The sequence below is a fragment of the Euprymna scolopes genome, chromosome 28, assembly GCF_053919585.1.
Source record: "Euprymna scolopes isolate OS-2025 chromosome 28, ASM5391958v1, whole genome shotgun sequence".
NCBI classification, from domain to species: domain Eukaryota; kingdom Metazoa; phylum Mollusca; class Cephalopoda; order Sepiida; family Sepiolidae; genus Euprymna; species Euprymna scolopes.
In genome coordinates this window covers 49802836-49816521 of record NC_136509.1, presented here as the reverse complement: position 1 = coordinate 49816521, position 13686 = coordinate 49802836, and the positions used below count along the sequence as shown (strand labels likewise).

General features: G+C 32.2%; 1 protein-coding gene across 3 annotated transcripts in view; it reads left to right on the top strand.

Annotated features, from left to right (window-relative positions):
- Positions 1-13686, top strand: part of LOC145249603 (DCC-interacting protein 13-alpha-like) — a 233979-nt gene that overhangs the window by 74730 nt on the left and 145563 nt on the right. For all 3 annotated transcript variants that reach the window (XM_080111313.1, XM_080111312.1, XM_080111311.1), the window contains exons 5-7: positions 4605-4692; positions 6150-6191; positions 7805-7917. In XM_080111313.1, coding sequence (XP_079967439.1) covers positions 4605-4692; positions 6150-6191; positions 7805-7917 — 243 coding nt within the window. The remainder of the gene's footprint in view (positions 1-4604; positions 4693-6149; positions 6192-7804; positions 7918-13686) is intronic.

The following is a 13686-nucleotide window of genomic DNA, read 5'->3' as shown; positions in this document are numbered from 1 at the left end:
TATAGATTACAGACTACATATATGCACAGTATTTTAATATATATAAGAGTACAAACAAAAACCTGTATAAACATATAAAACAAATATAAAGCAATAAATATAAGTACACATAATAAACCCGCTTACACAAACATCATCAGCTTCATAAGTGCATACATTTTAACAAAGTTTCTTATCAAAGGTATTTATTCTTTAGGTTGAGGTGTAATTGAGATCACATTCAAGGAAATTGTGATGTGAGTGTTTAATTATACTACAGTGTTCAAAGATCGAACACCTAATGATAAAACAGAAGTTTTAGTATATTCAATGTCTAGTGGAACTATAATTATATAACCATCCAACTATAATTTTTACATATATATATACATACATACATACATACATGATGATTGCAATGCCTTGTCACACGAGTGCCACTCCCTAAGACACTGAAAGTCCATGAGACTGAAAATTACTTTTTTTAGTCCTGCCAGACAATTCACACGCTCAGGCAGACATGACACTGAAGACAGTCATTGGTATACATACATATATATACCTACACGCACACATACATATATACAGATACATACATATCTATAAACATACACATATATACATACATACACAATACATAATACACATACATACATGCATACATATACACATATACAAATACAAACACACATATACATATACATACACATATATGCACATATACATATACATACATTTACCTACATACGTATATATGCATTTATACACACACACACACATATATATATACACACAAACATATATATACATATATTGCATACAAACACACATGTACATATATAAACATACATATGATGAGTGCAACGTTTTGTCAGACGAGTGCCACTCCCTCAGACATTTAAAATCCATGAGCCCAAATGCCTGAGGGAGTATCTATACAAAGATGATGTTACAGAGTCTTAGCTTTGTACGACAGCTAAGTCTCTCTCTCGGTTCAAAATGTTGAGATCCAGCAACAAGCAAGAGCAAGATAGCCAGCAGCAAATCAAACTGCAGACCAGCTTAATGCGGGTACTGGTCTCCCGCTTTATGGTTTTTTAAATCAGAGATTTGCTTCTCCTAGAAAGGTTGCGTTCACCACGGCTTACGGGAGCCCTCTCCACCCCAATACACATATACACACACACAAATATACACGTGTATGTGTATATGTGTAGCAAACATACATATACATACATACATACATACATATGATGATGGCAGATTAATTATTACATGTGTCCAGCATTTCAGGCCTACACATGTCACAACTTTTCCATCGCCACAGGACTATTTTTATAGACAAATACATACAGATGCACGCAAACATACATACGCATGTACATGCAAACATACACACAGAGGCACATACATATGCATATACACACATACACATACATGTAAAATACACATGAAGGAGTATTCCAAAAGTCATAAATCCTCAATTATCAGGACGACGATGATGGTGATGGGTACGATTAAATGAGTTTGACATGAATAAAAAAAGAAAAACAATCCAATACAAACAATTTGTAGAAGAGACAGTCACTCGTTAAAGTGTTTATGCAATTATACAAATGAATGGACGTAGGAATCAGATGAAAACAAAATCCAACTGATTAGTATTTGAAACGTCTGGACATTTTTTTTTTTTTAAATAAAAGTTTGTTTATAAGACTTACACTTCTGCTGTAGATAATGATGATGACATATTTCACACATTATTTTACAAATAAATGGACAAAACAAAAACCAACTGATCAGTACTAAAATGCCTGGATTTTATTTTTTTGAATAAATACATATATATTATATATATATATACATATATATATATATATATAAATGTCAAAGAATGAGAGTTCATATAGAAACGTTGTTTTGATTTGAATAAAATAAATTACGCATCAATTGCGCTTGAAAGCCAAATCACAACGTAATATTAGGAAAATAAACAAATATTTTACTTGTTTGAAATTTATCACAAATATATTTCAGAGGTATCCTCCATCTTCAGTGTGTTGCTTCTTTTTTTTTCTTTTCTTCTTCCTTGCCATGTTGTAAATTTGGAGAAAGAATCTGTAAAGAGCTGCACATTGTTTCTAGCAGTTGTATTTTAAAATGTTTGGACTGTGCGTGGGTAACGCGAGAATAGCGTCAAAGAATGAGAATTCATATAGAAACGTTTTAATTTGAATAAAATAAAATATGCATCTTGAAAGCCAAATCACAACGTAACATTAGGAAAATAAACAAATATTTTACTTGTTTGAAATTCATCAAAATACAACTGCTAGAAACAATGTGCGGCTCTTTACAGCTATACCTATTGCTAGACATCTCATCCATAATTTGATACCTAACACCCCCTCCTCTTCTGATGAGAAACATTAGGCTTCAAAATACCTGGTATAAAGAGCTCTCATAACCTCTACACACTGTATTGTATTCTCTTGTTTCAAATTGATCAATAAATCTATATGTATCAGTATATATTTTTCTATTATCTTTTCCTCTTATATACATATAAACCATAAACCCACCCCAAATCCTAACAGAAATTTACAGACCATTAACACTATGCAAACACCAGGTAAAATATGTACTTATATTGGCACCACTTCAACATTAATAAAAGTTAGTTAGAATATCTAACCACAACTCTTCCTTTTAATAATGAAATCACTAATAATAGCCAGAGAACTTTCCTAATCACTTTAATTAAAAAATTTAAATCTAAAAATACTCTTTTAAATTGGGCTATTCTTAAAAAGTCAATGTTTTACACACCAAGTTCCAAATCTTGCCACCTTTGCATATCTGAAGCTATAAATATAATTACTTACGCCTCAAAGTATCGCTTTAATCCATTCCAAAAGCGAACTTATTTCCCAATCTAAAAATGAGAAAATTTTTTAAATACAACCAATTCGATATTACTCTTAAACCTTTGGCTATAAATTTACTTAATATAAGAGATTTGTTTTCTTTCTCTTATTTTTTGTGAGACTAAAAGAGCTGCTGTATACTAAGCCTGGTATTATATTCCCACCTCCCAAAAAACGGTGTCTATAAAGTAGGTGTTCATTTTACTTCAAATTAATATAGAAAGGTGATTCCCCACTTTTTGAAATCTTAATTTCTTCATATCTTGAAAAGTACTCGTTTCCTCAAATTTTAATTTGAAAGTAGAAATTTTAAATGATTTTTTGGAGGATGGAAAGATACTGCACGTTTACCAATGTTTCAATTATTCAGTGATTTGCTTTCCTAGTTTTGCATATGAACTACAAAACATGATATATCCCCCAAACATCTGGCCTTGATGGAGGAGAGACTAAAACTTGTTGCTATGATTTCAAATGATCTGAAATAACAGCAAGTGGAGACTTGATTCCAAATAGTTTTCATGTTATATCTCCTTTCTTTTAGAAATAGAGTATGATTATTAATAGCTCCAGTATCAAATCCTTATACACTGTGAAATTTACTTAATGTATGAAAACCAAAGAGGGGAGATATAACATATGAGAAATATTTGGAATCAAGTTTCCCCTTGCTGTTATTTCAGCTCATTTGTTGTTGTTATTGTTTTCTTTTTTTTTCATTGAGGCCTGGTGTATTCATTTTTTTTTTTTTTATTGGTTATAAAGGTTATTGCAGGATGGTTAGGAGCCAATTATTTTTAATTTCGATTTTCTTATTTTATACTTTATTTATTTATTTAGTTTCTTGTTAGTTCTTAAATATGGTTAGTATTTATAACCAATAAAAAATATATAAATACAGCAAGCCTCAATGAAAAAGAAAATGATAACAACAATAATCACTCCTGATATCGTCATCAGGAGTGATTATTGTTGTTATCATTTTCATTTCATTATCATTGTTATCAATCGGATGCACTGATAGAAAGTGCTGGAGAAGAATATGGCTGAACAACAACTTGCCATTATACCAGCTGAAATAAAAAAGGCTGCTTGGCGAATTGAAAAGATATCCAGAAAAATCGGGAAAAAGAATAACTCTCTTGTGTTCATACATGCTTGTATGCATATATATATATATATATATATATATATATATATATATATATATATATATATATATATATAACTTCTATTTGTACTGATAATAACTAAGAATAACAATAATTAACACATGTACCTGATCAGGACTGACAGAACAAAAACAATTTATCCCCATGAATTAAAGGTTTCAGTTCAAAATTCCACATAGATGTCGGAGTTCAACATAAATCTTCCTAAGTTACAAAAAGATGCACCTAAAGAGTCATAGATTACACTGGCCGAAACGTGAAAATAGTAACCAATTAGCATTTGAATAAAATGTTACAGGTAAAAGATGAGTAGGAGAGATTGATTGTCAATTTAAAGATGAAGAACCTTATGAGAAGATTGAAAATAATGCAATGAACTAAGTGTGAATAAGTTTGGGGATGAGTTATGGCAAGAATCTGTTGTTCATGTTTGTTTTTTTTGTTTTTTTCTTACTGTGTCCATTCAGCCAACTACTCTGCTACATCTCGTTTTATTTAAAGGAAACAAAACTGAAATCTTTTACAGGTGAGTTCAGTTCAGCAAGTCTTAGCTGCCCAATTCTCGGAGACAATGATGTTTCCTCTCTCCAAGTTTCTCCAAAATGACATTGAAGGTAAATAAAAAAAAATTAACATCTTAACATTCTTGTATAACTAGAAATGGGATGGACTCCTCGTTTGATAAGTAATGCAACAAATTAATTTTAATTCTTTATTATCTGAAATGTTTATCTTGTATTTCCAACATTACTCTCCCCCATTTTCTGTCTTATTTATTGGGAAAGCTGTTTCTTATAATCCTTTGTTAAAAATAATGCTGATTCTTTACTATTAGTCACAAGTGAAAATCATATTTCAACTAAAACACTTTTATGTACTTATGTGTCTTGCTGAAATAAATATCCAAACCAAAAATTTATATTCTGTAATATGTTGTAGTAATTTTAGATTGTCATAATTTCTTATACGTACGCAATATTTTCATTAATAATAAAACGTCTGATGTTGCTGAGATACTACACTTTGAATTACATGCAAAAACACAAATATATGCAAATGATTGTCTTTGGTAATCCCCAGTCAAAAAATGATAAAAATGGTTATTCCACTTTTAACTAGAATCATCTCGATCACGACGATACCACATTTTCACAAGACGCCGTTCTACTTCAATTTTAGGCCAAGGAATGTAGCACTTATGTTTTTAAGACTTGACATGTTTAAATGAATGAAACAAGAAAAATGATTTCATCTATTATTATATTATCTTTTAATGAAGGCAGGTAGTGTAGTTTTGTTGTCATAACATGTCCTTTTTTAAGAAGATGGGGAATAATGATCCCAGGTATTACATCCTCCTTTGCTAGAGGGGTGAATGTAATCTCTGTTTTGTTGTCATGAGACTATTCTCCCAGGGATTACCTCCTTTTCAGTGAAGTTGGGATGATACTATACTCGCAGGCATTATTTTTGTCTTTTATGGAGCGATTCTTTTAGGCGTTACTTTTTTTTTTTTTTCTTTTAGGGATTGGGGAGCAGTATAGTATCTGTTCATTACTCATAATAGCATTCTTCGATGATTATCCTATTCCTTTGTGGGGGGGGGGTTGTACTATCGGTTCTGTTATCATATCATCCTCCTAGGCATTAAATCCTTCTTTCTCTTGGTTATTATCTTTTCCTTTGATGGTCAGTGTAGTATATGTCTATCTACTATGATATCTTCCCAGACTAGCAAAAATATTTACTAGTAATACTATATAATTAACACTTCTGCCTTGTTATGGCTGATAGAGTGAGAACATTCTACCCACATGAATTAAATGAAGGATTTGGTTTGAGATTTTGTGTAGATTCCTTAGTTAGAAAATATGCACCTAAAGAAGGTTAAATTTTACCCTAGCCAAAATGTTGTAAAAATAACAACCAAGATGAGAATGAGTTCTAATTATTCAAGAAATACAAAATTATCAATCTTCATCTCAAATATTTTGCCAAAATAATAACCAAAGATTTATTTCCTCTATTTTTAATATACATTTTTTATTCTATAAATTTATTTATTTTGCAGAGATTAGCACTATGTTTGAATTGTTCCAGATCGCTACAGATGGTAAGTAATTTTGTTTCATTTTCATGAGAATTCATTACATAATGCTTTTTATGCAAATGTATTTGTTATAGAATAACAAACGTTAAAACTATTGTCGATTTTTAAAAACAAAAGTATGCTTATTTAGAAAAATCTATTGTGATTTCTATAGTGTACACTAGAATATTTATTTCGTAATGATCTAACATAGAAAGTTATCTTGTTGGAATTTTAAAGTTGAACCCAAATAGCAGTTGAGCTGGAACATCAACTTTGGCCACCAACACCAACAGGAAGGTGATGATGATTTAGTGGTTAACGATACAGATTATTAATTTGGGTGCACTATGTTCCAATGCGCTTCATCTTACAGAAACATTTCCTCTTAGAAATATTGGCAACCTTCACGTAATTCCTCCCAAAAGTATCCAATGTTTTTCTAAAAAGAATTTTTGTTAGAAAGATATCAAGTGAGCAAATACTAACACTAGAATCATCTGCATCATGCGAAATGAATGAATGATGGTCAACAACAACAGGTTTAATGTCAGTTTTGCATGCTGACATGTGTTGAACGTTTTTCAGAAATTAATTTCCAAACTAACCTATCTCTGACCAGATCTTTATCTCCTTTTCTCTCAACTCCATTTTTATTACTTCTTAAGAAAATTCAACAATCTCTTCTGATCTTTCACACAAAGTTCCAACACTCAAACTGTGCAACCTGATGTTTGACAAAATTTAGTTTGGAAGACATTTCTATCATTGAAACTAATTTTTTATTTAATTTTTTTCACACATCCAGTGAGATGACAGAGGAGCAGTATTTTTATCGAGACACCATCTCCAAGTGATTGCCCACCAAAAGCACTTCATCTGTCCCTTTGTTTTTTTTTAATTTGTCTTTGTATAAAAATACAAGTATTTACTCTAGTTAATTTTCATTTGTTTTAAATGTTTATGTATAGAATTCATTCCTAAACTAATTAATCATTATGAATTTTTTTAAATACAACTGCTAGGCATAAGTGCGAGCAGTGTAGGTTTATATTTGGTATAATTTAATATTATGTAAAGTGCACAAAAATCGGTAGGGGTTGTTTTTGTGAAAATCAGATACTTCCATTTTTTTTTTCATGTGAATAAGTATTAGACCTCAATTAATAAATCTTTTCCAAATTTCATTTTCTTTAGAATATGGTTTTTAGAGGGTACAACATCTCTTTGTAAAAATTCAAATATATTAGATTTGCTTTAAATTTTATCCATAGTCAATAGACACCAATTTAGTAAAATTCCTCTAATTTAAATTTTTTCTTGAAACCCCTTCAACTTAAGCATTAAATTTTAGACATTTTCTAGAATCATGTAATACAATTTGATCAAAATTGGAATAAGTGTTCTAGACATAAGGCTTAGTAACTTTGGCTTTCATTTGTGTAAACTTTTCTAATGTGTACTAGCTAATATATCTACTAGTGAACATACTCAAATTAATATTTAATATTGTTGTCACCTAATTCTTAAACCAACAAATTCAACAAAAATTCTTTGATTATAGATACAAAATGGTTAGTGTTTCAAAACAATATCTTTAAATTGTCATTTTTAAAAAATTTTATTCAATTTTGTAGAACATGAACAAGCAATGGGAAAATATATGAAATTGTCCAAGAAAAAAGACAACGATCGTTTACGTCGTGATGTTAATGAAGAACTTTACACATCCAGAAAAAAATTCCACCAGGTAAACAATTACATCATATTGTTTATGAATTTTTTTATTCATAAGCTTTTTTGTTTTTTTTTTCATTAAAATTCTTATTTTATGTTGTGTCGTGGAACAACAGTGAAAATAAGAACAATCAAGTCGAGGTTCGGTTAAGGAACAAGTGTATTAACAATAATGTACAGAGATAGGAAAGGGTGTATATCTTCTGGGCACTCAGCTAGCAGTTGAAGTGGAGTCGCATCTCTCTAACCGATGTTCGAATTACTAGCGCTATTTATAGTGCTAATCGGTGTAAATTCCTCTGTTCAAGGAAGGCCGGTATAACACCCCCCTTTGAAAATATCTCGTCTGGGATCAATAACGTTTTTGTTTTGGGTTCACCCTAATCAATTCTGTTGATTTCCGTTTTCTGTTTGATCTTCTGTTCTCTGGAGCTGTTTTTGGTATAGGCACCTGAAAAGTATCAAACACTGTCTTCATGATGTCCTCCTCGGGTGATCTGGTCACCTCTCTGTTCGAGTATCTTTTCCGAATTTGGTTAGTGTGATGTTTGTGCACGAAGTCTGGTCCCTTAATCATGTAGACCATGTTGCCTATTTGTTTCTCAACAATGCCAGACTCCCAGAAAGTCTTATTATTTTTGTGAATCTTGTAGAAGACTCTTTTGCCAACTTCATACCATTTTTTTGTTATCGTTTTTTTTTAGGTTTGGCCTATCCTGGTTTGGTAACAACTTGTGGAAAATAGATCTAACCTTGCGTCGGAACATAACCTCAGCAGGTGTCTTCGACATTTCGATGTTTGCATTCAAAGTGACTCTGTAGACTTGTAAAAACTGTTGGATTGACTTATCTGTCGGCAACCCACTAGCTTTTTTCAGAATTCTCTTGAATGTATCAATGAATTTCTCTGCTTGTCCATTACTTCTCTGGTGGTATGGTTATATGCTCGATTAGATGATCCTCACAAAAATGTTTAAATTCAGTAGGCATAAATTGCGTTCCATTGTCTGTAACAATGCAGTCTACTACTCCAAACCTGGCGAATACTTCATACAGGAAGTTGATAGTTACCTCGGATGTGAGATTCTTACATTTTAATACTTCCGGCCATTTAGATAGGCTGTCTACAACAATGAGATAGTAGAACCCATCTAGCGGTCCTGCAAAATCTAAATAAATCCTAGACCAAGATTGGTCTGATTCTGCCCACGATCCGAATTGAGTCGGAGGAGCTTTCATAGCTAATGCGCATCCTTTGCACTCCCTGATTTTTCCCTCTATATCCTTATCCATGTTTGGCCAATAAACAAAAGAGCGCATAAGGCTTTTCATTCTTGATATACCTGGATGTCCTACATGGAATTCCTTGAGTATTCTTTTCTGTAATGTCGCAGGAATTATGACTCTGTCGCTATATAACGGGACATTATCGCAAATTGAATAAATTTCTTCATCCAGTTCGTTATTGTTGATCTTTTCTTTCATGCGTATAATAAATTTGTCCACCTCAGCCTTACTCTTAATCTCAACAAGCGTTACTGGAAGTTCTCTTATTGTGTCACATAACATATTTTTTACTTCAACTTCCACTTGAATGGCTGCTATTACTATATCCTCCAATGGTTCTGTCTGCTTAGGTATTAACCTCGATAACCTGTCTGCATGACTAAATTTTTTAGATGGTACATATTCTATTTGAAAATTGTAATTCAGAAGTATGGTACCCCATCTTTGGAGTCTATTCGCTGTATGAAATCTCTTTACCGTGAATATAATGCTTAGCGCCTCTTTTTCAATTTGTGAGTAGTTCTTTTCGGCTGGCAAAAGTGATCGGGATGAATGTGCTATGGGTTTCACTTTTCCATCATTCATTTTGTGTAAAATGCATGCTCCTATGCCATAGGAGCTGGCATTACTTGCAACTATAATTTCACGCTTGGGATTATAGTGTGCCAGAAACAAGTCAGATGTTAAAGTCTCTTTAATTTCCTGAAATGCTTCTTCGCACTCTTGCGTCCAGACCCATTTTTGGTCTTTCCTTAACAATTCATTTAAAGGTGACCTTAGTTTATGCATATTTGGCACAAATACATTGTAGTAATTTGCCAAACCTAAGAAACTTTGTAAAGACGCAATATTTTCTGGAGCAGGCATATTCTTTATTGCACTCGATCTATCTGGATCCGGCCTTCTTCCATGTTTATCGATGATTTGCCCCAAGTATTTTATTTTCTCCATGAAAAATATATATTTTTCCTGTTTTACTTTAAATCCATAATCCTGGATCCTTTTGAATACTTGGATTACATGAGCTTTGTGTTGTTCTTTGCTAGCGCTTTTCATTAACACATCGTCTTGGTACCCTACTGCGAAATCCAACCCATTTAACATAATGTCTATAATTTTCTAAAAAATCGCAGGGGCGACTTTGACCACAAAAGGAAGTCTGTTAAACTTGTACAATCTCTTATTGGTATTAATACATAGCAGCTTTGACCACTCCTCATCGACTGAAACTTGTAAGTACGCGTCACTGAGGTCGATTTTAGAAAAATATTTCCCTCCACTCAGTTTCGCAAATATCTCTTCAGGGCTCAGAAGAGGATAATGGTGATCTTGTAATGCCCTGTTTAAGCCTGTCGCAAAGTCGGCGCAAACCCGAATCTCCTTACTCTTCTTTTTGATGTAAACCATTGGTGCAGCCCACTCACTGTGATCAATTTTTCCGATGACACCCATGTTTTTGAGTCTTTCTAATTCACCGTTTATCTGTTCTATAGCGGCGTATGAAATATTTCTTATCTTTCTGAACACTGGCTGTTCATTTACTTTTACGTCAAATTTTGCTACCGCTTTTGTACACCTTCTCAAACAACCTGAAAATACGCCTGGAAAATTCTCTTTTAACTCCCTCTTAAGTTTTTCTGCCTCCACATTCGAATCCTCAACCTTTTGGCAAAATGAGCTTAAAGGCAGATCCTATAGTCAGAACTTTTCGAACAGATCAGTTCCAAAGAGGTTGTTTGATTTTCACATGACAAAAATTCTTGCTTTTTCGGTCCTGTTCTGGAAAAGAATATTTGTCAATAATTCTCCTTCGAAGGTAATTTTTTCACCACTGTGCTTCTCGCTGTTTTATGTGATTTAGTCATAGTGGGTCTCCCAAGCCTTTTCCATGTCTGTACATTAATAATGGAAATGTCAGACCCACTATAAAGCTGTAGCCTTACTTTCTTTTTAAACATTTTAACCTGTACATATTTCCGGATATTTCGTTCTTCAGGTTCAATTTTTGTAAATTTAATGGATGTCTTCTTTCTACCAGATTTTTTCCTACAATGTGATGCCTTATGTCCTTTCTGGTAGCATATGTCACATTGTTTGAATTTGTAGGGACACTCATTGTACCAATGTTTATCTCCACACCTCCAACATGGTCCAGGTGGATCTTTCCCTGTTTCTTTCTCTGGTTATTTTTTGAAGTCGGATTTTTCTTTTGATCGATCTTTTTAATATGCGACACTCCGTTTTCCTCTATGTCATGACTGTCTTGTTTCAACACAATAAACCATTCAGTCTTCCACTAAGTTTTGTATTTTTAAATTCAGTTCGTTTTCGAGTTTATTTAAAACACAATGCCTGATTTCAGCATCTTTATTTAAGACCAGCCCTTGCACAAATATTAAACATTTAAAATTATCTGATGATAATTTCTCCAGTTTAAAATCATCGCAATGCTTGTTCACTATACTTGCATAAGTAGTGCAGTCGTCTTCTTCTCTTCTAGTAACATTCATACATTTATATCATCTATGGAAAAGAGACGTTTTTGCAGAAAACAGTTCTGTAAGTAGCGTAACTGTTTCTTGGAAGCTCAACTCACTGGTCTTTTTTGGGAGAATAAAATTCACAAACTTTGTATGCTCGGCTGTTCCCAATTTCCTTAGCAAAAGCCTAATTTTTTTTGTGTCTGACCAGTTACTACAATCCGATATAAAAATATCCTCATATTGTCTATAGTACTGGACGAAAGTGACATCGTCTTCTGGATTATAATTGAAATTTTCAATAGCGGCCCACATAGCTGTTTGAGAAAATGCGTTATGATTATCGTCCATTTTAGGTAACTGTGTCACCTCCAGAATTTTTCTTTGTTCCTCCTGTGTTTTCATCAATATTTCCTGGAAGCGTTTCTGTTGTTGAAGCATTTTTTCTTCAAATGCTTGTTTAAATCTCTCTTCTCTTTCTACTTGTTGTTGATTTTGCTGCTTTTGCAACACGATTCCAACAGTGAATCTTTGAATTTTGCATCCATTATACGAATTTAGTTTACAATTTACGCTTGTATTAAATAAATATTCCTTAGTAAAAAAAATCAACTAAGTTTTCTTTCCAAATTCTTTAGTTTAGCAGTCCTTTTGTAACTTAATTTGTTGAATGCTATATTTCTAGTCTTACTAGAAACAATCCAGCGAAATAACATTCGTTTAACATTTTTCTTATTTGCACGCGTTTTTACGTAGAAAAAATAAAATCCGTCGCCTTAAATATCCGATGAATTCGTATGGGAAACTTTTATTTATTTATTTATTTTTTTTTTACCCTCTTTGCCTTTTTCAAAAAATGACTTGATTCTTTACGTGTTTGCTAAGCACAAATGATGTACACAAATAATTTTTCACGGTCTGTCTCTTTTTCTCTTGATAAAGTCAAGTGTGTTTTTTTTTTTTTCAAATCCCAGATGTTATCGAAATAACGATAAGCTTACACAGTATTTGCTAGTTGGTTTTGGACATTTAACTTTGCAGAAGAAAATTCTTACCTTAGGAAAAATGGCTTCTGGTGAAGAAAAAATGAACCCTTTTCCCCTTTCTAAAACACTTGGTAAGTGTGTTCGGTTATTAAATAATTGACAATATTAGCATTTTTCACTGTAGATTTTGGTAGCAAGTTTTTTCCCATCGCCAAATTACTATTTTAGTAATTAATTCACTGTTAATCCTTGCGTATCCAAATATCTGTTAAAATGACGAAGGTGTTCTGCCATAAAGATTTTATGAATCTTTATTTCAATCACTTTTGGTGATTCTCTGCAGTGATGGTCGTTTCGATTTCTTGTCGCCAATCTGTTGTGTCGTGGAACAACAGTGAAAATAAGAACAATCAAATCGAGGTTCGGTTAAGGAACAAGTGTATTAACAATAATGTACAAAGATAGGAAAGCGTGTATATCTGCTGGGCACTCGGCTAGCAGTTTATAGTGTTAATCGGTGTAAATTCCTCTGTTCAAGGAAGGCCAGTATAAAATTTTACATGCAGGTTTTCATTCTTTTCAGCTCTAAAAATTGTGTAGTTAACATAATTTGCTTATTGGATAATGTCACAGACTATGGAATCATAGGAATTTAACTTAATATACATGAGCATAGACTAGTGATGGGGCAATACCAATATTTTTCCCAATTCCGATAGGATTACTAATTCTGTTTTAAATTCCTTATTCCAATAGATTTACTGATTCTGATTTTTTTAAAATCTTAAAATATTTAACTGTAGAGTTGTTTATTTTTATTTTTCAGATTATCGTAAAAACTAAATATGTAATGCAAGCATATACTTTTGCAAATGTAAAAATGTACTTATGTGTTATATATAGATTTTAATTATTATTTTGAATTCAATAAATATTTATCATTTTTAATTAGTACCAGTGACTGAAAATTAACTTTTCAACAAAACAAAAAGTAAACAATTAAAAGAATCATTGTTGTTATTGGAAAAT